The sequence below is a fragment of the Rhinopithecus bieti genome, unplaced genomic scaffold, assembly GCF_001698545.2.
Source record: "Rhinopithecus bieti isolate Rb0 unplaced genomic scaffold, ASM169854v2 scaffold_14885, whole genome shotgun sequence".
NCBI lineage: Eukaryota > Metazoa > Chordata > Mammalia > Primates > Cercopithecidae > Rhinopithecus > Rhinopithecus bieti.
The window spans coordinates 457,318-479,691 of NW_016807971.1; the positions used below are offsets into that span (position 1 = coordinate 457,318).

General features: G+C 41.7%; 2 protein-coding genes and 1 pseudogene across 6 annotated transcripts in view; 1 reads left to right on the forward strand and 2 right to left on the reverse strand.

The window, feature by feature from the left end:
- SEC11A (SEC11 homolog A, signal peptidase complex subunit) overlaps positions 1-22,374 on the forward strand; it is a 54,327-nt gene that overhangs the window by 4,934 nt on the left and 27,019 nt on the right. The gene's annotated exons all lie outside the window — the stretch shown is intronic.
- On the reverse strand, positions 4,076-4,447 carry LOC108537120 (translation machinery-associated protein 7 pseudogene; annotated as a pseudogene). Its single transcript, XR_001887720.1, has one exon. The product of XR_001887720.1 is annotated as a translation machinery-associated protein 7 pseudogene (transcript).
- On the reverse strand, positions 8,595-9,004 carry LOC108537121 (translation machinery-associated protein 7). Its single transcript, XM_017884269.1, has one exon. The coding sequence runs from the start codon at positions 8,948-8,950 to the stop codon at positions 8,756-8,758; it is 195 nt and encodes a 64-aa protein (XP_017739758.1). The 5' UTR covers positions 8,951-9,004; the 3' UTR covers positions 8,595-8,755.

Below are 22,374 nucleotides of genomic sequence, written 5' to 3' on the forward strand. Positions count from 1 at the left end.
AGATAGAGTCTCGCTGTGTTCTGTCACCAAGGCTGGAGTGCAGTGATGTCATCTCAGCTCACTGCAACCTAGTAGCTGGGATTACAGGTGCGTGCCACCATGTCTGGCTAATTTTTGTATTTTTAGTAGAGATGGGGGTTTCACCATGTTGACCAGGCTGGTCTTGAACTCCTGACCGCAAGTGATCTGACCACTGTGGCCTCCTAAAGTGCTGGGGTTACAGGCATGAGCCACCGTGCCCGGCCTTTAATATAATTTATTATTCTAGTTTTTTAACAGCACTGTGTTTAACAACCAGCTTGCAGAATTGCTGAAAATTTAGGAAGCTGGTTCCAGCACACCACTGATTAGTATGAGAGGTTTTTGTTTTTTTTTTTAATTTTTGTTTGTTTGTTTTGAGACAGGGTCTCCCTCTGTTGACCAGGCTGGAGTACAGTGGCAGGATCTTGGCTCCCTGCAACCTCCTCCTTCTGGGATCAAGTGATTCTCCCACCTCAGCCTCTGGAGTAGCTGGGACTACTGGCTAGCAACACCATACCTGGCTAATTTTTGTATTTTTTGTAGAGTCTGGATTTCACCAGGTTGCCCAGGCTGGTCGTGAACTCCTGAGCTCAGCCATCCGCCCACCTCAGCCTCCCAAAGAGCTGGAATTGATTATAAGTGTGAGTCACTGTGCCCAACCTTAATGTAAGCAATTTTTTTGTTTGTTTGTTTTGTTTTGAGACGGAGTCTGGCTCTGTTGCCCAGGCTGGAGTGCAATGGCTCAATCTTGGCTCACTGAAACCTACCCACCCCTAGGTTCAAGCGATTCTCCTGCCTCAGCTTCCCCAGTAACTGGCACTACAGATGCATGTGATCACATGCTAATTTTTTGTAGTTTTAGGGGTTTTACCATGTTAGCCAGGATGGTCTTGATCTCCTGACCTCGTGATCCGCCCACCTCAGCCTCCCAAATATACGAGCATTTTTAAATGCACATTGAGGTGGTTTTTGTGTGCAGAAAAGCCTATTTAGAGTTATCTTTAGTTCTAATAATAATTTATAAAACCTAAAATTTTAAGACTAAATTCTTTCTTAAATTTTTGGAATTTGTTTACAAATCTTATCCTATTTAAAGTGTAGCAAATTTTAACAATCACTTTTTTATTTTTGAGACAATCTCACTCTGTTGCCCAGGCTGAAGTGTGGTGGCACCATCTCGGCTCACTGCAACCTCTGCCTCCTGGGTTCACACAATTCTCCTGCCACAGCCTCCAGAGTAACTGGGATTATAGGCGTGCACCACCACTCCTGGCTAATTTTTGTATTTTTTTTAGTAGAGACGAGGTTTCACCATGTTGGCTAGGCTGGTTTCGAACTCCTGACCTCAAGTGATCTGCCTGCCTCGGCCTACCAAAGTGTTGGGATTTCAGGTGTGAATCACTGCACTCGGCCAACAATCACTTTTAAGAGCCTATGTTTGGTTTAATTTACAAAGTTAAACATCTTAAAATGATTAAACTTTATAAATTAAAAAGTTATTTTAAAGAACTTCAATTATTCAACAAACATGGACTACTTATATCATTTTTATAGATCTGAGACTTCTTAAGTTCTCTTAAAATGTTTCAGCACTGTATAAATAGTAAACTTTCTGATTCAAATAATAAATCTAAAACAACTGATTACACATTTTAAACTGAATTTTAAGGCTAACTTATTACTTCACTAGGTCAAATTCTCTTAAATTTTACAGAAGTTAAAATACCAAATATGGCTGGGTGCAGTGGCTCACGCCTGTAATGGTGGAGGCCGAGGTGGATGAATCGCTTGAGCCTAGGAGTTTGAGATCAGCCTGGGCAACATAGTGAAACCCCATTTCTACTAAAATACAAAATTAGCCAGGTGTGGTGGCACACGTGTGTAATCCCAGCTACTCAGGTGGCCGAGGCACAAGAATCACTTGAACCCGGAAGGCAGAGGTTGCAGTGAGCCAAGATTGTGCCCCTGCACTCCAGCCTTGGTGACAGTGTGAGACCCTGTCTCGAAAAAAAGAACAGAGAAGGCCAGACGCAGTGGCTCACACTTGTAATCCCAGCACTTTCAGAGGCTGAGGCAAGCAGATCACTTGAGGTCAGGAGTTCAAGACCAGTCTGGTCAACGTAGTGAAACCCCGTCTCTACTAAAATACAAAATTAGTGGGGCGTGGTGGTGTGCACCTGTAATCCCAGCTTCTCGGGAGGCTGAGGCAGAAGAATTGCTTGAACTCTGGAGATGTTGGTTGCAGTGAGCCAAGATCACACCACTGCACTCCAGTCTGGGTGACAGAGCGAGACTCCATCTCAAAAAACAAAACAATACAAAAAACAAAACAAATATGAACAGAGTTCTTAAGAATATTAACACTATGTATGCTTTCCCTTAAACATTCTATTTTAATTATAAATCATTCTGGGGTAAAAAATGATAGCTAGGTGTGGTGCTGCACCTGTAGTGCCAGCTGCTCAGGAAGGCTGAGGCAGGATGATTGCTTGAGCCCAAGGAGTTCAAGTCTAGCCTAGGCAACATAGTGAGACCCCATCTCTTAAAAAAAAAAGATATTTACTCACTAATGAAATAAGTATGTTATGCCAAATTATTTTATGTTACATGTATGTCACGTGTAATTTTAGAATTGACTTCTCTGCTTGCTGAGATTTTTTTATTGGCCAGGATGTGACTAGATGCCTGTCTGAGCCCTGAAGGGACTAAGCAGACTCCCATAAATGTGTGCTTAACTCCCCGCAGGCCACTTACATTGCTTGATTGAATTTGCATTTCTCTGGGTTTTAATTATCTGTATGCCTTCCTGCCTAAATGTAAAGTCCTTGAGACTTAATAGGATCCTTCATTCTTTTATATCTTCCTATCTCTTAGTATGACCCAACTCTTAACTGTTATTGCAGTGATATTTTAATGATTTCTAGATAACTTTTCTTTTCTTTTTTTTTCCTGAGATAAGGTCTCGCTCTGTCACCTAGGCTGGAGTCCAGTGACGCGATTACAGCTCACTGCAGCCTCAACCTCCTGGGTCCAAGCCCTCTTCCCACTTCAGTCTCCCGAGTAGCTGGGACCACAGGTGTACTGGGTACCATAGTGAGACTCCAACTCATGCCTGGTTAATTTTGTATTTTTTGTAGAGATGAGATTTTGCCCTGTTGCCTAGGTATCTTTGATACTTTTTTTTTTTTTAATGAGTTGTCCCTGAAACATACAGAAACCTAGGACATTTTCTTAGACATAGACCTAATATGGATAAATGTGAAGTAAATAGGAGGTATATCCAACACAGAGGATAAAGTCATTACTTTTTTTGTTTATGGGAAAGTAGTCTGGTCTTATTTAGGATCAGGAAAATCTTTATTACTGGCAGGGTGTCAACATTTATTAATGAATTGCCAAGTTTCAATGTAGAAATATTGGTATCAGTCTCCATTACATACACAAGAAAATCACAAGTAAAATTTTATTGTAAACTGCAATTAACATCAACAGGTATATTCTTTTTTTTTTGAGACAGAGTCTCACTCTGTCACCCAGGCTGGAGTGCAGTGGTGTCATCTCACTGCAACCTCTGCCTCCTGGGTTCAAGCACTTATCTTGCCTCAGTCTCCTGAGTAACTGGGATTACAGGCATGTGCCACCACGCCTGGCTAATTTTTTGTATTTTTTAGTAAAGATGGGGTTTCACCATGTTGGCCAGGCTGGTCTTGAACTCCTGACCTCAAGTGATTCACCAGCCTTGGCCTCCCAAAGTGCTGGGATTACAGGTGTGAGCCACTACGCCCGACTGATATATTCTTTTGAACAGCCAGAAATTATTCTTTATTCCATGTAACTGAGCAAAATTCAGAATACAGTACCATAGTAACAAAGATATTTTCTTGCTACCGTTCCTTGATATTTTACATCTGTTATTTTTTTCATAACGTTCTCTCCACAAATGACATAAAGACAAGGATGATTATATTCTTTTCCACAGCCAGATGGCACAAACCTGTAACAGTAAAGATGAGCTCCCCTTAGGAGAAACTGGGGTTTGTTTGTTTGTTTTTTTTTTTTTTACAAAAGTTTATTCTTAAATGTACAACAGCTCCAAGACAACACTTAATTCCAGCTTTAGGTGGCAAAAGATGTTATGGCAGGGAATATAGACGTTTAAATAAGGATGAAATAAAGGGTCACCATCTCCTCAGGTACAAGGAACAGCTTACTTTTGCCAGATTTCTTAATTCCACCTGTGGCCAAGGGCCCCTTCCCTGCGGCCTTCGCTTTTAGCTCCTCGAGTTTCTTCTGCTCCTCTTTTGTTTCTGCTTGAAAGCCTTATCTTCCTCGTCCATCTCCTTGGCCTGCTTCTTAGGCTGTTTCAGTGGCTTCTTCTTGCCACCTTCGCGGCCGGACATGGCGCCTGCCGCCCCTTCCCCAGACCCTGCCCGNTTTTTTTTTTTTTTTTTTTTTTTTTGAGATAGAGTCTCGCTGTGTTCTGTCACCAAGGCTGGAGTGCAGTGATGTCATCTCAGCTCACTGCAACCTAGTAGCTGGGATTACAGGTGCGTGCCACCATGTCTGGCTAATTTTGTATTTTAGTAGAGATGGGGTTTCACCATGTTGACCAGGCTGGTCTTGAACTCCTGACCGCAAGTGATCTGACCACTGTGGCCTCCTAAAGTGCTGGGGTTACAGGCATGAGCCACCGTGCCCGGCCTTTAATATAATTTATTATTCTAGTTTTTTAACAGCACTGTGTTTAACAACCAGCTTGCAGAATTGCTGAAAATTTAGGAAGCTGGTTCCAGCACACCACTGATTAGTATGAGAGGTTTTGTTTTTTTTTTTAATTTTGTTTGTTTGTTTTGAGACAGGGTCTCCCTCTGTTGACCAGGCTGGAGTACAGTGGCAGGATCTTGGCTCCCTGCAACCTCCTCCTTCTGGGATCAAGTGATTCTCCCACCTCAGCCTCTGGAGTAGCTGGGACTACTGGCTAGCAACACCATACCTGGCTAATTTTGTATTTTTTGTAGAGTCTGGATTTCACCAGGTTGCCCAGGCTGGTCGTGAACTCCTGAGCTCAGCCATCCGCCCACCTCAGCCTCCCAAAGAGCTGGAATTGATTATAAGTGTGAGTCACTGTGCCCAACCTTAATGTAAGCAATTTTTTTGTTTGTTTGTTTTGTTTTGAGACGGAGTCTGGCTCTGTTGCCCAGGCTGGAGTGCAATGGCTCAATCTTGGCTCACTGAAACCTACCCACCCCTAGGTTCAAGCGATTCTCCTGCCTCAGCTTCCCCAGTAACTGGCACTACAGATGCATGTGATCACATGCTAATTTTTTGTAGTTTTAGGGGTTTTACCATGTTAGCCAGGATGGTCTTGATCTCCTGACCTCGTGATCCGCCCACCTCAGCCTCCCAAATATACGAGCATTTTAAATGCACATTGAGGTGGTTTTGTGTGCAGAAAAGCCTATTTAGAGTTATCTTTAGTTCTAATAATAATTTATAAAACCTAAAATTTTAAGACTAAATTCTTTCTTAAATTTTGGAATTTGTTTACAAATCTTATCCTATTTAAAGTGTAGCAAATTTTAACAATCACTTTTTTATTTTGAGACAATCTCACTCTGTTGCCCAGGCTGAAGTGTGGTGGCACCATCTCGGCTCACTGCAACCTCTGCCTCCTGGGTTCACACAATTCTCCTGCCACAGCCTCCAGAGTAACTGGGATTATAGGCGTGCACCACCACTCCTGGCTAATTTTGTATTTTTTTTAGTAGAGACGAGGTTTCACCATGTTGGCTAGGCTGGTTTCGAACTCCTGACCTCAAGTGATCTGCCTGCCTCGGCCTACCAAAGTGTTGGGATTTCAGGTGTGAATCACTGCACTCGGCCAACAATCACTTTTAAGAGCCTATGTTTGGTTTAATTTACAAAGTTAAACATCTTAAAATGATTAAACTTTATAAATTAAAAGTTATTTTAAAGAACTTCAATTATTCAACAAACATGGACTACTTATATCATTTTATAGATCTGAGACTTCTTAAGTTCTCTTAAAATGTTTCAGCACTGTATAAATAGTAAACTTTCTGATTCAAATAATAAATCTAAAACAACTGATTACACATTTTAAACTGAATTTTTAAGGCTAACTTAACAACTGATTACACATTTTAAACTGAATTTTTAAGGCTAACTTATTACTTCACTAGGTCAAATTCTCTTAAATTTTACAGAAGTTAAAATACCAAATATGGCTGGGTGCAGTGGCTCACGCCTGTAATGGTGGAGGCCGAGGTGGATGAATCGCTTGAGCCTAGGAGTTTGAGATCAGCCTGGGCAACATAGTGAAACCCCATTTCTACTAAAAATACAAAAATTAGCCAGGTGTGGTGGCACACGTGTGTAATCCCAGCTACTCAGGTGGCCGAGGCACAAGAATCACTTGAACCCGGAAGGCAGAGGTTGCAGTGAGCCAAGATTGTGCCCCTGCACTCCAGCCTTGGTGACAGTGTGAGACCCTGTCTCGAAAAAAAGAACAGAGAAGGCCAGACGCAGTGGCTCACACTTGTAATCCCAGCACTTTCAGAGGCTGAGGCAAGCAGATCACTTGAGGTCAGGAGTTCAAGACCAGTCTGGTCAACGTAGTGAAACCCCGTCTCTACTAAAAATACAAAAATTAGTGGGGCGTGGTGGTGTGCACCTGTAATCCCAGCTTCTCGGGAGGCTGAGGCAGAAGAATTGCTTGAACTCTGGAGATGTTGGTTGCAGTGAGCCAAGATCACACCACTGCACTCCAGTCTGGGTGACAGAGCGAGACTCCATCTCAAAAAACAAAACAATACAAAAAACAAAAACAAATATGAACAGAGTTCTTAAGAATATTAACACTATGTATGCTTTCCCTTAAACATTCTATTTTTAATTATAAATCATTCTGGGGTAAAAAATGATAGCTAGGTGTGGTGCTGCACCTGTAGTGCCAGCTGCTCAGGAAGGCTGAGGCAGGATGATTGCTTGAGCCCAAGGAGTTCAAGTCTAGCCTAGGCAACATAGTGAGACCCCATCTCTTAAAAAAAAAAGATATTTACTCACTAATGAAATAAGTATGTTATGCCAAATTATTTTTATGTTACATGTATGTCACGTGTAATTTTTAGAATTGACTTCTCTGCTTGCTGAGATTTTTTTATTGGCCAGGATGTGACTAGATGCCTGTCTGAGCCCTGAAGGGACTAAGCAGACTCCCATAAATGTGTGCTTAACTCCCCGCAGGCCACTTACATTGCTTGATTGAATTTGCATTTCTCTGGGTTTTAATTATCTGTATGCCTTCCTGCCTAAATGTAAAGTCCTTGAGACTTAATAGGATCCTTCATTCTTTTTATATCTTCCTATCTCTTAGTATGACCCAACTCTTAACTGTTATTGCAGTGATATTTTAATGATTTCTAGATAACTTTTTCTTTTCTTTTTTTTTCCTGAGATAAGGTCTCGCTCTGTCACCTAGGCTGGAGTCCAGTGACGCGATTACAGCTCACTGCAGCCTCAACCTCCTGGGTCCAAGCCCTCTTCCCACTTCAGTCTCCCGAGTAGCTGGGACCACAGGTGTACTGGGTACCATAGTGAGACTCCAACTCATGCCTGGTTAATTTTTGTATTTTTTGTAGAGATGAGATTTTGCCCTGTTGCCTAGGTATCTTTGATACTTTTTTTTTTTTTTAATGAGTTGTCCCTGAAACATACAGAAACCTAGGACATTTTTCTTAGACATAGACCTAATATGGATAAATGTGAAGTAAATAGGAGGTATATCCAACACAGAGGATAAAGTCATTACTTTTTTTGTTTATGGGAAAGTAGTCTGGTCTTATTTAGGATCAGGAAAATCTTTATTACTGGCAGGGTGTCAACATTTATTAATGAATTGCCAAGTTTCAATGTAGAAATATTGGTATCAGTCTCCATTACATACACAAGAAAATCACAAGTAAAATTTTATTGTAAACTGCAATTAACATCAACAGGTATATTCTTTTTTTTTTGAGACAGAGTCTCACTCTGTCACCCAGGCTGGAGTGCAGTGGTGTCATCTCACTGCAACCTCTGCCTCCTGGGTTCAAGCACTTATCTTGCCTCAGTCTCCTGAGTAACTGGGATTACAGGCATGTGCCACCACGCCTGGCTAATTTTTTGTATTTTTTAGTAAAGATGGGGTTTCACCATGTTGGCCAGGCTGGTCTTGAACTCCTGACCTCAAGTGATTCACCAGCCTTGGCCTCCCAAAGTGCTGGGATTACAGGTGTGAGCCACTACGCCCGACTGATATATTCTTTTGAACAGCCAGAAATTATTCTTTATTCCATGTAACTGAGCAAAATTCAGAATACAGTACCATAGTAACAAAGATATTTTCTTGCTACCGTTCCTTGATATTTTACATCTGTTATTTTTTTCATAACGTTCTCTCCACAAATGACATAAAGACAAGGATGATTATATTCTTTTCCACAGCCAGATGGCACAAACCTGTAACAGTAAAGATGAGCTCCCCTTAGGAGAAACTGGGGTTTGTTTGTTTGTTTTTTTTTTTTTTTACAAAAGTTTATTCTTAAATGTACAACAGCTCCAAGACAACACTTAATTCCAGCTTTAGGTGGCAAAAGATGTTATGGCAGGGAATATAGACGTTTAAATAAGGATGAAATAAAGGGTCACCATCTCCTCAGGTACAAGGAACAGCTTACTTTTTGCCAGATTTCTTAATTCCACCTGTGGCCAAGGGCCCCTTCCCTGCGGCCTTCGCTTTTAGCTCCTCGAGTTTCTTCTGCTCCTCTTTTTGTTTCTGCTTGAAAGCCTTATCTTCCTCGTCCATCTCCTTGGCCTGCTTCTTAGGCTGTTTCAGTGGCTTCTTCTTGCCACCTTCGCGGCCGGACATGGCGCCTGCCGCCCCTTCCCCAGACCCTGCCCGAAACTGGGGTTTTAACTCTTCTTCAAAAGGGTTATGTTTTCTGCTCAAGGAAGAAAGTGAGATATAGAATCCAGACACTTAAGGTGTCTACCCCTTAACTGGAAAATTTTGTCCAAAAAACATGGTTTATCAGTCAGGGTTTAGTCTGGAAGAAGAACTACTGTGAGTATTATTGAATAATGGATTTATTAAAGTAATAAAACCTTGGCCAGGCGCAGTGATTCATGCCTGTAATCCCAGCACTTTGGGAGGCCAAGGCAGGTGGATCACGAGGCCAAGAGATCGAGACCATCCTGGCCAACATGGTGAAACCCTTTCTCTACTAAAAATACAAAAATTAGCTGGGCCTGGTGGCATGCGCCTTTCTCTACTAAAAATACAAAAATTAGCTGGGCCTGGTGGCATGCGCCTGTAGTCCCAGCTACCCAGGAGGCTGAGGCAGGAGAATTGCTTGAACCTGGGAGGCGGTGGTCGCAGTGAGCCAAGATTGCGCCACTGCACTCCAGTCTGGCGACAGAGTGAGACTCCATCTCAAAAAAAAAAGTCTCACACAATTGTAGGAGAAACTGGATAAGAGTCTAAAAGTGGATTAGAGACCCAGAGGAATGTCACTAAGCAGCTCTTCTGAAGCACTGGTTTGGGTGGACAGATCTAAGCTTGCCATGGAGTCTGGGGCAGGATTCCACGTCCAGCTGCTGGAGTGAGACTGGAAAGGAGAGCAGATGGAGAGATCCGTGGGAGGCTGTTGCCTGTCTAGCTAGTCTCTGAGTCAGCCAGAAGAGCTGAATTCTGCTAGCCCCTCAGTGTCTGTCTTACCATCTCTAACTACAGTGACCTTCTGCTTAATTACAGCTACTACTGCACTTTCACCTTCCAAATCTTGGGCAGATTCCTTTTTGGCCAACTCTAACCCAGAACCATACAGGGAAGAGGATTTGGGGAAACCTAGTTCTAGCTTAACCAAGTTGACAAAGTACAAAACTGTTAGATTCTACCCTTTGTCAACTTGGCATCTATACACACCTGTTTTAATCATATCAACTTTTGAATAAAGATAAAACAAAAGTTACATTTCTGATATAACTATCCTTTGTTTCTGTAATTGGTTACATGATCATAGCTGTTTTCTGTCTCTGCTCTCAGCAATAACCTAAATTGGTCATAATTTCTTGCCTCGGGGTGACCTACCCTTCTTTACTGAAGGGTTGTCATAAGAAGTCCTACCTGAATTGGGTTGTTGGAGTTTTCACTGACTTTTAGATGGGAGTACTGAGGGGCCCCAGAGATCCTCTATATTCCAGTTCCATTTGCTTCCCTCGTGGCATAGTAGCAACCCTGTTTCTCTCTGATGATCAGGATCAATCACCCTAGCCATTATAACCCTGCTGCATTTTGGTTCTCTGGAATGAGAAGCCCAAAGTGACCAAGTAGCAGTCTTAACATTCAGTTTAACGGAACCATTATGTCTCCTGATGGATGGATTAAAACCTTTGTGAATTAAAACCTTTAAATCAGGCCAGGTGTGGTGGCTCACATCTGTAATTCCAGCGCTTTGGGAGGCTGAGGTGGGTGGATCACCTGAGGTCAGGAATTCGAGACCAGCCTAGCCAATAAGGTGAAACCCCGTCTCCACGAAAAATAAAAAAGTTTTGGACATTGTGGCGGGCACCTGTATTCCCAGCTACTCAGTAGAGGCAGGAGAATCGCTTGAACCCGGGAAGCAGAGGTTGCAGTGAGCTGAGATTGTGCCACTGTACTCCAGCCTGGGTGACAAGAGCGAGACTCCATCTCAAAATAAATAAATAAATAAACAAACAAATAAAACCTTTAAATCAGCAAATTTAAAAGTTGTGAGGATGGGAAGCTTTTTTTTTTTTTTTTTTTTTTTTTTTTTTTTTTTGATGGAATCTTGCTCTCTTGCCCAGGCTAGAGTGCAGTGGTGCGATCTCAGCTCACTACAACCTCTGCCTCCTGGGTTCAAGCAATTCTCCTGCCTCAGTCTCCTGAGTAATTGGGACTACAGGTGCACACCACCACGCCTGGCTAATTTTTGTATTTTTAGTAGAGATGGGGTTTCACCATGTTGACCAGGTTAGTCTCGAACTCATGACCTAAGGTAATCCACCTGCCTCGGCCTCCCAAGGTGTGAGCCACTGCCCCTGGTCTGGAAGTAGAAATTTCACTACCAGATCATTAGGGGTAATAATGAGAGGAGTCACACCCATTCCTATCCTTTACTTCCTGGACTAGTGAATCCTAGCTATGGAAAAAACAGCACCATATGTTGGTTGTCAATTCAGATCATATACAACATACTGGAGGACATTAGACATTACCCCAAACCCACAAAGTGTTGCCACCTAGCTGATGCCATAACTGTATTCTGAAAAGGCCATTTCTGTCACACAGAAGAGAGTAACCGTAGCAGTAATTAAACAGGGAAAATCTAATATAAATAACTGTTAATTACTAGAAGATGCTAAACTACTGAAAGGGGTAAAAGAGGACTCTTGGCTGGGCTCAGTGGCTCATGCCTATAATCCCAGCACTTTAGGAAGCCCGGACAGGAGAATCACTTGAGGCCAGGAGTTCAAGACCAACCTGGGCAATATAGTGAGACCCAGTAGGCCGAGATGGGGGGATCACAAGGTCAGGAGATCGAGACCATCCTGGCTAACAGTGAAACCCCGTCTCTACTAAAAAAATACAAAAAACTAGCCGGGTGAGGTGGCAGGCGTCTGTAGTCCCAGCTACTCGGGAGGCTGAGGCAGGAGAATGGTGTAAACCCAGGAGGCGGAGCTTGCAGTGAGCTGGGATCCGGCCACTGCACTCCAGCCTGGGCGACAGAGCGAGACTCCGTCTCCAAAAAAAAAAAAACAAAAAAGAAGTTAAAATATTAGCCAGGCATGGTAGTGCTCACCTGTAGTCCTAGCTACTCTGGAGGCTGGGGCGGGAGAATCACTCGAGCCCAGAAGTTTAAGCCTGCAGTGAGCTATGATCATGCTACTACACTCCACCCTGGGCAACAGAATGAAACCTTTTCTCTTTAAAAGAAAAAAAAAAAGATTCCAGAAGTAGCATATGCAGAAAATAGCTACTATCCTCCAGGATGAGGAAGAGTGAACAAAGAAAGAACTAAGAAAGCACCTTACCCCAAACCCCTCCCAAGCCTGAGATTCAGACCTTTTGGTGAGGGTTTGGCTGCCACAGCAACATGTAACCTATCATGGCAATACCATTTGCCAGAGTACTGACCTGGAGCTGGTTTACAGTCGTGAATTACTGGAAGGTTGAGAAATTGGCAGAGAGTGAGTGTGGGCTCGAGTCAACCTTGGTGGTCACTGAAGTGAGCACTACCAGGCTTCCAGCACACTGACCCACTGGGTACTAGGTGGACTAAAATCATGTTGAAACCAGGAGGGGAAGCCCTCTGTTTTGCAGTAGCCTTTCAATACCCTTTATTAATTACGCCTAACATTAAGCCAGCTGGCAGAGGATTTGTGTTTATAGGATTCAGCTTGAGTAACACAAGGAAGGAGGGTGGATTTGGAGTTGAGAGACAATAAATCGAAGATGGTCTACTATTCTGATATTTCAGGCTGGCTACTTCAAGGTGATGAGGGACATAATAATACTAGTGAATTCCATGACTGCTTGCCCACTGCTGTGCTTTAGTTGCTATAAAATAAGTCCCCCGGTCAGAAGCAGTGTTGTATGGGATACCACAATGAAGAATAAGGCATTCTGTAAGATTGTGGATGGTGCTTTTTGACGGAAATACTAAGGACAAGGAAGACCAATCTATATCCAGAGTCTAGTCTAGCAAGAAGAAATTGCTGTTCCTTTCATGATTGAAATGATCCAGTATGATCAACCTGCCATCAGGATTGGCGGCAGTATTGTTTTTTTGCGGTTGGCAGGCTAGTTACTCAGTGTTGGCTAGAACCTAATAGGTCTTGGTGAGTGGAAGTCCGTGTTGCTAACCTTTATCTTGACTGCTGCAGCCACTTTAGTCATGAATCTGTTGGGTAAGACAGGTGGCTGGGGAAATAGGCTGACTGATATCCACAGAAGAAGTCATTTTTGTTCACCTGATTATTAAGATCTTCTGCTGAGGTAATTCTTTGATGAGCATTTATATGGTACACAATTATCTTCATATTCTATATACATATTTGGAGTGCTCCATCCACATATCTCTTCCTCAGACTTCTTGTCTCAACTTTCCAGTGATGTCCCTTCCAAGTCACTGTCCTTCCAGCCAAACTGCTAGTCATTTTTGAATCAATGTAAATCTACATCTGTAGTCATCTCTCCATCCAGGCAAAATGAACAACTGCAGTATTGTTTGAAGCTGCCCATTGGGAGGATTTCTCTTCTTCACAATCCTTCGTGATCAACCCTGCATGACATTGTAATGCTATAGCTGTCTCCTTTCAGTTAGTGCTAGATGGTTTATGTTGAACCATCACAAATCAGGCCTAAAGTCTTCCTTAGTCAGCTGTCACGGGGAGCTCCTCATGAGGCAGTAAATGCAATATGAGGGAGGAAGCAGGGTAGCATCGTTAGGAGCCATGGGTATTTGAGTCACTTGCTCGTGTTTACTTGTGTCTTCAGGACATGCTTGAGCCCAGTCTTCTCTATACCACTTACACTTAATGATGGAGTACTTAACTGCTATGCTTGCCCTACTTTATGGCTTGGTGAATATGACAGCGTCCAGGCATCCAGTGCATGTCAGGGAGTTCAGGTCACATGTTAACTTGGCCCATGGTCAAATTTTTAGTCTCTACAAGAACTCAGTAGCAAACTAAAAGCTGTTACTCAAAAGGAGAACAATTCTCCAAAGGACAGTATAGCTTTGTCCCCATCCGAAAGATCTTGGCTGTCATTTACTTATAAAGGACTGCCGAAGGCTCCATATAGCATCCCTATCCATTACAGACATACTAGTCACCATGAAATCTTCTGAGTCACATGGGTACTACTGTAATCCCAGCTACTAGTACAGCTTTCAAAGCTTGGACCTGTTGCAGAACCTTACTTAAAACTGGCTTAAAATTGGCTTACTGGATTAATAGAGTAAGTTGGGGAGTATTCACTTTTCTGCAGTTTTCTGGAAGAGTTAGTGTCTAGAATTGTTAGAATTTTTTTCCTTAAATGTCTGGTAGAATTTGCCAGTGAATGCCATCTGAGCCTGGAGTTTTCTTTGTGGGAAGATTTTAAATCCATAAATTCAAATTATTTAATAATATGGATTATTTAAATCCATAAATTCAAATTAATTGTATTCAAATAGAATATAGGTCTATTCAGGTTGTCTATTTCTTCTTAAGTGAATTTTGGTAGTTGGTATCAAGGAATTGATTTACTTCATCAAAGTTGTCTAATATGTAAAGTTGTATAATATATTGGTATAAATATATTTGTAAACTGGGCACTATTGCTTGTGTCTATAATCTCAGCTGCTCAGGATGCTGAGGCAGGAGGATTGTTGAGCCCAGGAGTTTGAGACCAGCCTGGGCAACGTAGCAAGACCTCATCTCTAAAATTTTTTCTTTTTTTCTATTTTTCTTTTTGAGACGGAGTTTCGCTCTTGTTGCCCAGGCTGGAGTGCAATGGTGCATGCGATCTCAGCTCACTGCAATCTCTGCCTCCTGGGTTCAAGCAATTCTCCTGCCTCAGCCTCCCACGTAGCTGGGATTACAGGTACCTGCCACCATGCCCAGCTAATTTTTGTATTTTAGTAGAGATGAGGTTTCACCATGTTGGCCAGGCTGGTCTCAAACTCCTGACCTCAGGTGATCCGCCTACTTCCCAAAGTGCTGGGATTATAGGTGTGAGCCACCGCCCCTGGCCAAAAATTTTTGAAAAAATTAGCTGGGTTATTAGTTGCATAAATGTTTAGAATTTTTACATCCTCATGATGAACTTACCTCCCTATTATTGTTATTATTGAGAAAGAGTCTCGCTGTGTCTCCAGACTGGAGTGCAGTGGTGTGATCTCTGCTCACTGCAACCTCTACCTCCCGGGTTCAAGCGATTCTCCTGCCTCAGCTTCCCAAGTAGCTGTGCCTACAGCTGCATGCTACCACGCCCAGCTAATTTTTGTATTTTTAGTAAAGATGGGGTTTCACCATGTTGGCCAGGATGGTCTCCATCTCTTGACCTCATGATCCACCCACCTTGACCTCCCAGTGTGCTGGGATTACAGGCGTGATCCACTGTGCCCGGCCAAAATCTACTTTGTATGATATTAATGCAACCACTCTAGCTTGCTTTTTTTTTCTTCAATTTTCTTTTGATTAACGTAAGCATGATATGTGTTTTTTTCTTTTTTTCTTTTTCTTTCACAATATTTGTGTCTTTATATTTAAAGTGCATTTTTGTAGGCAGCATATAATTGAACATTGTTTTATTTATCCAAGTGAACAATATTTAACTTCTAAGTATAGTATTTAGATCATTTACATTTTTTTTTCTTGAAACGGAGTCTAGCTTTGTTGCCCAGGCTGGAGTGCAGTGGCATGATCTCGGTAAGTATAAAATATAAGTATCTGTCATGCCTGTAATCCCAGATACTTGGGAGGCTGAGGCAGGAGAATTGCTTGAACCCAGGAGGCGGAGGTTGCAGTGAGCTGGGATCATGCCATTGCACTCCACCCTAGGCAACAAGAGCAAAACTCCATCTCAAAAAAAATATATTATTATTATTATTATTGAGATGGAGTCTTGCTGTGTTGCTCAGGCTGGTCTCAAACTCATGGGCTCAAGTCATCCTCCCACTACAGCCTCTTGCCAAGTAGCTGGGACTACAAGTGCATGCCACCATGCCTGGCTCAATCTTTTTTTTTTTTTCCTATTTGCTTTTTCATTTGAGATAATTTCTATTGTTATGACTTCAAGTTTGCTAAATTTTCTTCTGAGGTGCCTAGTCAGCTGTTATTTTCACCTGTCTAGTGTTTATTTCAGACATTGTATTTTTTGTCTCTAGAAGTTTGATTTAGGTCTTGGATTTTTTTTTTTTTTTTTGAGATGGAGTTTTGCTCTTGTTGCCCAGGCTGGAGTGCGTGCAACGGCGTGATCTTGGCTCGCTGCAACCTCTGCCTTCCAGGTTCAAGTGACTCTCCTGCCTCAGTCTCCTGAGTAGCTGGGATTGCAGGCATGCGCCACCACGGCCGGCTAATTTTGTATTTTTAGTAGAGACAGGGTTTCTCCGTGTTGGTCAGGCTGGTCTCAAATTTCTGACCTCAGGTGATCTGCCTGCCTCGACTTCCCAAGGTGCTGGGATTACAGGCGTGAGCCACTGCGTCCGGCCTGTGGATATTTTTCTGTCATCCACATCTCTACTTAATGTGTTAAGTTTTCCTCTACCTTTTTTTGTTTTGTTTTGTTTTCGTTTTTTTTTTTTTTTTTTTTTGAGACGGAGTCTTGCTCTGTCACCCAGGCTTGAATGTAGTGGCGTGATCTCAGCTCACTGCAACCTCCACCTCCTGGGTTCAAGCAATTCTCCTGCCTCACCCTCCTAATTAGCTAGGATTAGAGGCATGCGCCACCACGCCAGGCTAATTTTTGTGTTTTTAGTAGAGACGGGGTCTTACCATGTCGCTTCAAGACATGGCCAGGCCAGTCTTGAACTCCTGACCTTGTGATCCACCCGCCTTCGCCTCCTAGAGTGCTGGGATTACAGGCATAAGCCACCTCGCCCAGCAGATATCCCTGTCTACTAATCCTATAATTTCTGCCATTTCTGGGACTGTTTCTATTTATTGATTTTTCTCATTATAGGTCATATTTTCTTGCCTTTTTGCATGTCTGGTAGTTTTTTATTGGTTGCCAGACTTTGTGAATTTTACCTTTTGGGTGCTGGATATTTTGTATTTGCATAAATATTCTTGAGCTTTATTCTGGGATACAGGCAAGTTATTTGGAAACGGTTTGGTCTTCTCAAGCTCTTATGAAGCTTTGTTAGATGGATCCAGAGCAGCTGTTAGTCTATGGCTAATTTTGCACTACAAGTGAATAATACCTTTCTGAGTACTCTAATCCAAAGCCCCATGAAGATTTCTACTCTGGTGGAAACAAACTATTCTTACTCCATAAGAGCTGTGGGAATTGTTCTATCCGCTCCTTTTTCCATCCTCAGTAGTCCCCTCACATCCAAGCACTGATCTTTGCTTTTGTCTCCCTGAACTCCCAGTTCTTCCTTTTTGTGTGTGTGTGTCTTTGTTTTTTTCTTTTTTTGTGGAGAACGGGGATCTTGCTACATGCCCAGGCAGGTCGTGAACTCTTCGGCCCAAGCTATCCTCCTGCCTCCGCCTCCCTAAGATCTGGGATTACAGCTTGAGCCACTGTGTCTGGCTGAACTCCCCAGTTCTTTATCCTCAAGTCAGGGAGACTGCTAGGCTCTGTCTGCATTTCTCCTTTGCCCTGTGGTCTGGAAATTCTCCGATCTATAAGTTGAGGCAGTTGTCGGTCTTTGTTTCCCCTTTCTTTTTTTTTTTTTTTTTTTTTTTTGAGGCGGAGCCTCGCTCTGTCGCCTGGGCTGGAGCACTGTGGCAGGATCTCAGCTCACTGCAAGCTCCGCCTCCCGGGTTCACGCCATTCTCCTGCCTCAGCCTCCCGAGTAGCTGGGAGTACAGGCGCCCGCCACCTCGCCCGGCTAGTTTTTTGTATTTTTTAGTAGAGACGGGGTTTCACCGTGTTAGCCAGGATGGTCTCGATCTCCTGACCTCGTGATCCGCCCGTCTCGGCCTCCCAAAGTGCTGGGATTACAGGCTTGAGCCACCGCGCCCGGCCTTTGTTTCCCCTTTCTAAGTAATCATAGTCCTTACTACCTGAACACAGTCACGTGTCCAATGTCTGAAAACCCTTGTTTCATATATTTTGTCCAGTGTTTCAGTTATTTCAGGCAGGAAGGTAAATTTGGTCTCTTTAGCTCATTTTGTTGTTTTCTGTTGGGTTTTTTGTTTGTTTGTTTGTTTGTTTTTTTAAGACAGAGTCTTGCTCTGTCGCCCAGGCTGGAGTGGAGTGGTGTGATCTCAACTCACTGCAACCTCTGCCTCCCAGGTTCAAGCCATCCTCCCACCTCAACCTCCCGAGCAGCTGGGACCACAGGCACGTGCCACCATGCCCAGATAAATTTTGTATTTTTGGTAGAGACGGGGTTTCGCTGTGTTGTCCAGGCTAGTCTCAAACTCCTGGCCTCAAGTGATCTGCCCGCCTTGGCCTTGCAAAGTGCTGGGAGTATAGGCATGAGCCACCACTCCTGGCCAGGACAGCATATTTTGGAAATTCACCTATGTTGCATGTGTCAGTAGTTAATTCCTTTGTATTCCTGAGTAGTATTCCATTTTATAGAAATACTGCAATTTATGTACAAGTTGAGCATCCCTTATCTGAAATGCTTGGGGCCAGAAATATTTTGGATTTTTTTTTTTTGAATACTTCTATTTACATTTTACTGATTGAACATCCCAAATCTGAAATATCCAAAATCTAAAATGCTCCAGTAAGCCTGAATTCATCTGTTGATGAGCATTTGAGTTATTTCCAGTTTGAGGCTATTATGAGGGAAGCTGCTGTACATGTGTTTATATATGTTAAATATGTTTTCACTTGTCAGATTTTAAAAGATTTAACAGATTTCTAAAGTGAAACTTGTTTTAATTGTGGTATGCTTGTTTAAACTATTAGGGATTTAAAAAATTATCATTTAAGATTTATTCCAGGACTTGCGTTAACTTTATTGGATCACAATAATAGTGTCCATTTGAAGATATTTCAATTTTTTCAGCACCATCAATTTCACTTCTAGCTGCTATCAGTATACTCTCTGTAATACTTAGCTTCTAATTTATCCTTTCGTGAGTTAGAAAGCAGGAGAATTGTGATTATGGATTAATGAGTCCCTTAATTTGAGGTCTTAAGATAAATGGAATTTAAGACTTAGGCCAACTGCTATTTTGTAGCTCTAAGACACATTTTTGCTTCTGATTTCTACGAACATATCCTATACGTTGAACTTCAAATATCTCTTAAAGAATAAGAAGCACAATGGTATATTTGATCATTGTGATCGGTAAATACACAGGATATAGCTTCTAGATTGTAGCCCATTAAATTGTAGTGTTTAAAATTATTATCAACTTTTATCTTGTTGAATTTTCTGTGTTAGGTTTTTCTTAATTTCTTATTATATATTACTTAGAGTGGATTATAAATTGTCTTGTGGCTTATTCTAGTCACAGGACTTTGGGGGAGGGCTCTATACAATACTTCCCAAAAAGAAAAAAAAAGAATAGTAAACACAAATCCTTATATCACAGCTGCTGAGAGATATTATATAGAACTTTGATTGATTTTTATATCATTCTTTTATAGTTTCACCTTGAGCATTGAAGAAATATTGTTCTGGTCATTTCTTAGAAAAAAATAATAAGGCTATTCAATTCTGTGGTTATTATTCTACATATGTTGCAATGTCTTTATTAATAGTTAGCTTGATGTGGTCAGATGATATGAGGTTAGGTAGCTGCCACCTTATTTCTGCCAGTACAGAAAGAGACAACACTTGTTTTCTGATTGTATACATTCCTAAGCATTTAGACATAGTGATAAAGAAAGTAGGGGCTAGGGAGGCAATATGTTTGACTTTTGAGTAAAGACTGTTGGCAGGAAAAGAGGGGTAAAAAGGGAGAAGAGTATGACACTTTTCAAGCTTTTGCTCAGATAGAATGTTTGTTTTAGCAAATAGTGTGCTTCTGTGTAGGTTTTGGCTTGCAGATTGACTTAGCAGTATACAAATAGGTACTTTTTAAGGAACAAACCAGTTATACATAATCAGGAACTTTTAACCTTTTTCTCTAATAATAATGAGAAAGACGATCTTGATAATTAGATACATTTCACAATAATGATTTCATAATAAAAGCATTATGTGTCTGAGGAAAAGGAGAAGGATAATTATGGATGGGATTGTGACCTCCTTGCAAGGACATAGGAAATCATATATTTTAACTTGTTCATTTTTATTTTATTATTATTTTTTGAGACAAGGTCTTGTACTGTTGCCCAGGCTAGAATGCAGTGGTGCGGTCACAGCTCAGTACAGCATCGGCCTCCTGGGCTCAAGCAATCCTCCCACCTCAGCTTCTTAAGTAGTTGGGACTACAGGTGCGTGCCACCACACTCAACTAATTAATTAATTTTTTTTTTCTTTGAGACAGGGTCTTGCTATGTTGCCTTGACTGGCACTTTTCTTTTTTCTTAATTTTTAAAATTTATTATTTTTTGTTTAGCGATAGGGGTCTCACTATGTTGCCCAGGCTGGACTCAAATTCCCGGGCTCAAGCAGTCCTCCACCTTGACCTCCCAAGTGCTGGGATTATAGCCATAAGCCACTGCACCCGGTGGGCATTTTTCTTTTAAATAGCAGTTATCTTATTAAATATCTTATTAGGTAATGTCTGACAACTCTATAACTGAGCCTTTTTGAAAATGGAAATTTTTTTCCTCAACAAAATAGATGTGAACTGATTGACATTTTTTTTTTTTTTTTTTTTTTTTTAGTTTTATTTACTTCCGTGTGAATTTTTGTTTTGCTGCCAAAATCTTAATGTGTTTGATAATGGGATATTGCCATAAACCCTGCTAAGAGTATGTATGTAACATAGGGTACATGCAAGTATTACCTTTTCAAAATCACACCCATTCTGAATCCTGAAACACATCTGACCCCCAAGGGTTTTGAGTAAGGGATGTGGAGCTATATACATTGTAGAATCCTACAGCCCCTTCCTCAGAGGTTCTGAATTAAGGCCCAGAATCTTTTGTCCTAACCAGTACTGTAGGTGATATTTTCAGTGCAGAAAGTTGGAAAATTGAGTCTTAACTGAATTCCTCACTATCTTCTGGTTGACATAATTGCATCTTAGAAGCTAGTTTTCCTACTTCTGTCATCTCCCACTCCACTTCTTCAATTCAGCCTTCAGAATAAAAGATCCATTTTGTCTTTTAAAAGCCACCATCTTGAAAGCATAGAATTTAGGAGGCCAGAGTTCTAATAGCTGGCAGCCAGTAGGTATGCAACCATGAGCATATTGCTTAGCTTCTCTGTGCCTCAGTTTCCTTACCTGTAAATGTGAGTGCCAAAGTAGATTTCAGATTACCCATGTGCTCACATCACTCCATTACTCAAAAGAACAGCAAATATTTCTAAGTGTCTCTGAGAAAATGTTCTTATTTCCTTTTGTGGAAATTGATTAATCACATTGATTGAGTACACCATGCTTCATTGGAATGCTTGAAAAATAGTGTTCTGGCCATTAGCATGGACTTAAAAAAATAAACCTTAACAGTTTAGTTTTGAACAGGTGATACTTGCATATACTAAAAACGGTAAAAACGTGAAGTATGTGTATCAGAACATCTTTTCCTTCCACCTTGACTCCTGGTTCCTCTTCCCCAGTTTCTTGTCTGTCTTTTCAGAGATTAACTTTGCATGTATAAGAATATGAAACTTGAAACGTTTTTATAAAGTATGCAGGAAAAACAGGTTAATAATTGTAGGGAGAAAATAGAAAATGGTAGAAGAGAGCTGGATTCCTCATCACAATTGTGTTTATTTTTTGAGACACAGTCTTGCTCTGGCACGTGGGCCAGAATGCAGTAGGACAATCATAGCTCACTGCAGCCTCTACCTCCTGGGTTCAAGTGATTCTCCTGCCTCAGCCTCCAAGGAGCTGGGACTACAGGCGTGCACCACCACACCCAGCTATTCTTTTCTTTTCTTTTCTTTTCTTTTCTTTTCTTTTCTTTTCTTTTCTTTCTTTTCTTTTCTTTTCTTTTCTTTTCTTTTCTTTTCTTTTCTTTCTTTCTTTCTTTCTTTCTTTTTCTTTCTTTCTTTTCTTTCTTTCTTTCTGTCTCTCTCTCTCTCTCTCTCTCTCTCTCTATCTCTCTCCCCTCCCTCCCTCCCTCCCTCCCTTCTTTCTTTCTTTCTTTCTTTCTTTCTTTTTTTTTGAGACGGAGTTTCACCCTTGTTGCCCAGGCTGGAGTGCAATGGTGGGATCTCGGCCCACTGCAACCTCCTTCTCCCAGGTTCAAGTGATTCTCCCGCCTCAGCCTCCCAAGTATCTGGGATTACAGGCATGTGCCACCAAGCCCAGCTAATTTGGTATTTTTAGTAGAGATGGGGGTTTCTCCATGTTGGTCAGGCTAGTCTTGAACTCCTGACCTCAGGTGATCTGCTCGCCTTGGCCTCCCAAAGTGCTGGGATTACATGCATAAGCCACCGAGCCCAGCCTCTGAATTTTTTTTTTTTTTTTAATCCACATCTCTGTTTAATGTTCTAGGTTTTCCTGTACCTTCTTTTTTTTTTTTTTTTTTTTTTT

Bases quoted from the DNA above. Each gene is read 5' to 3' on its own strand.
- LOC108537121 (XM_017884269.1), bottom strand. From the start codon at position 8,950: ATGTCCGGCCGCGAAGGTGGCAAGAAGAAGCCACTGAAACAGCCTAAG.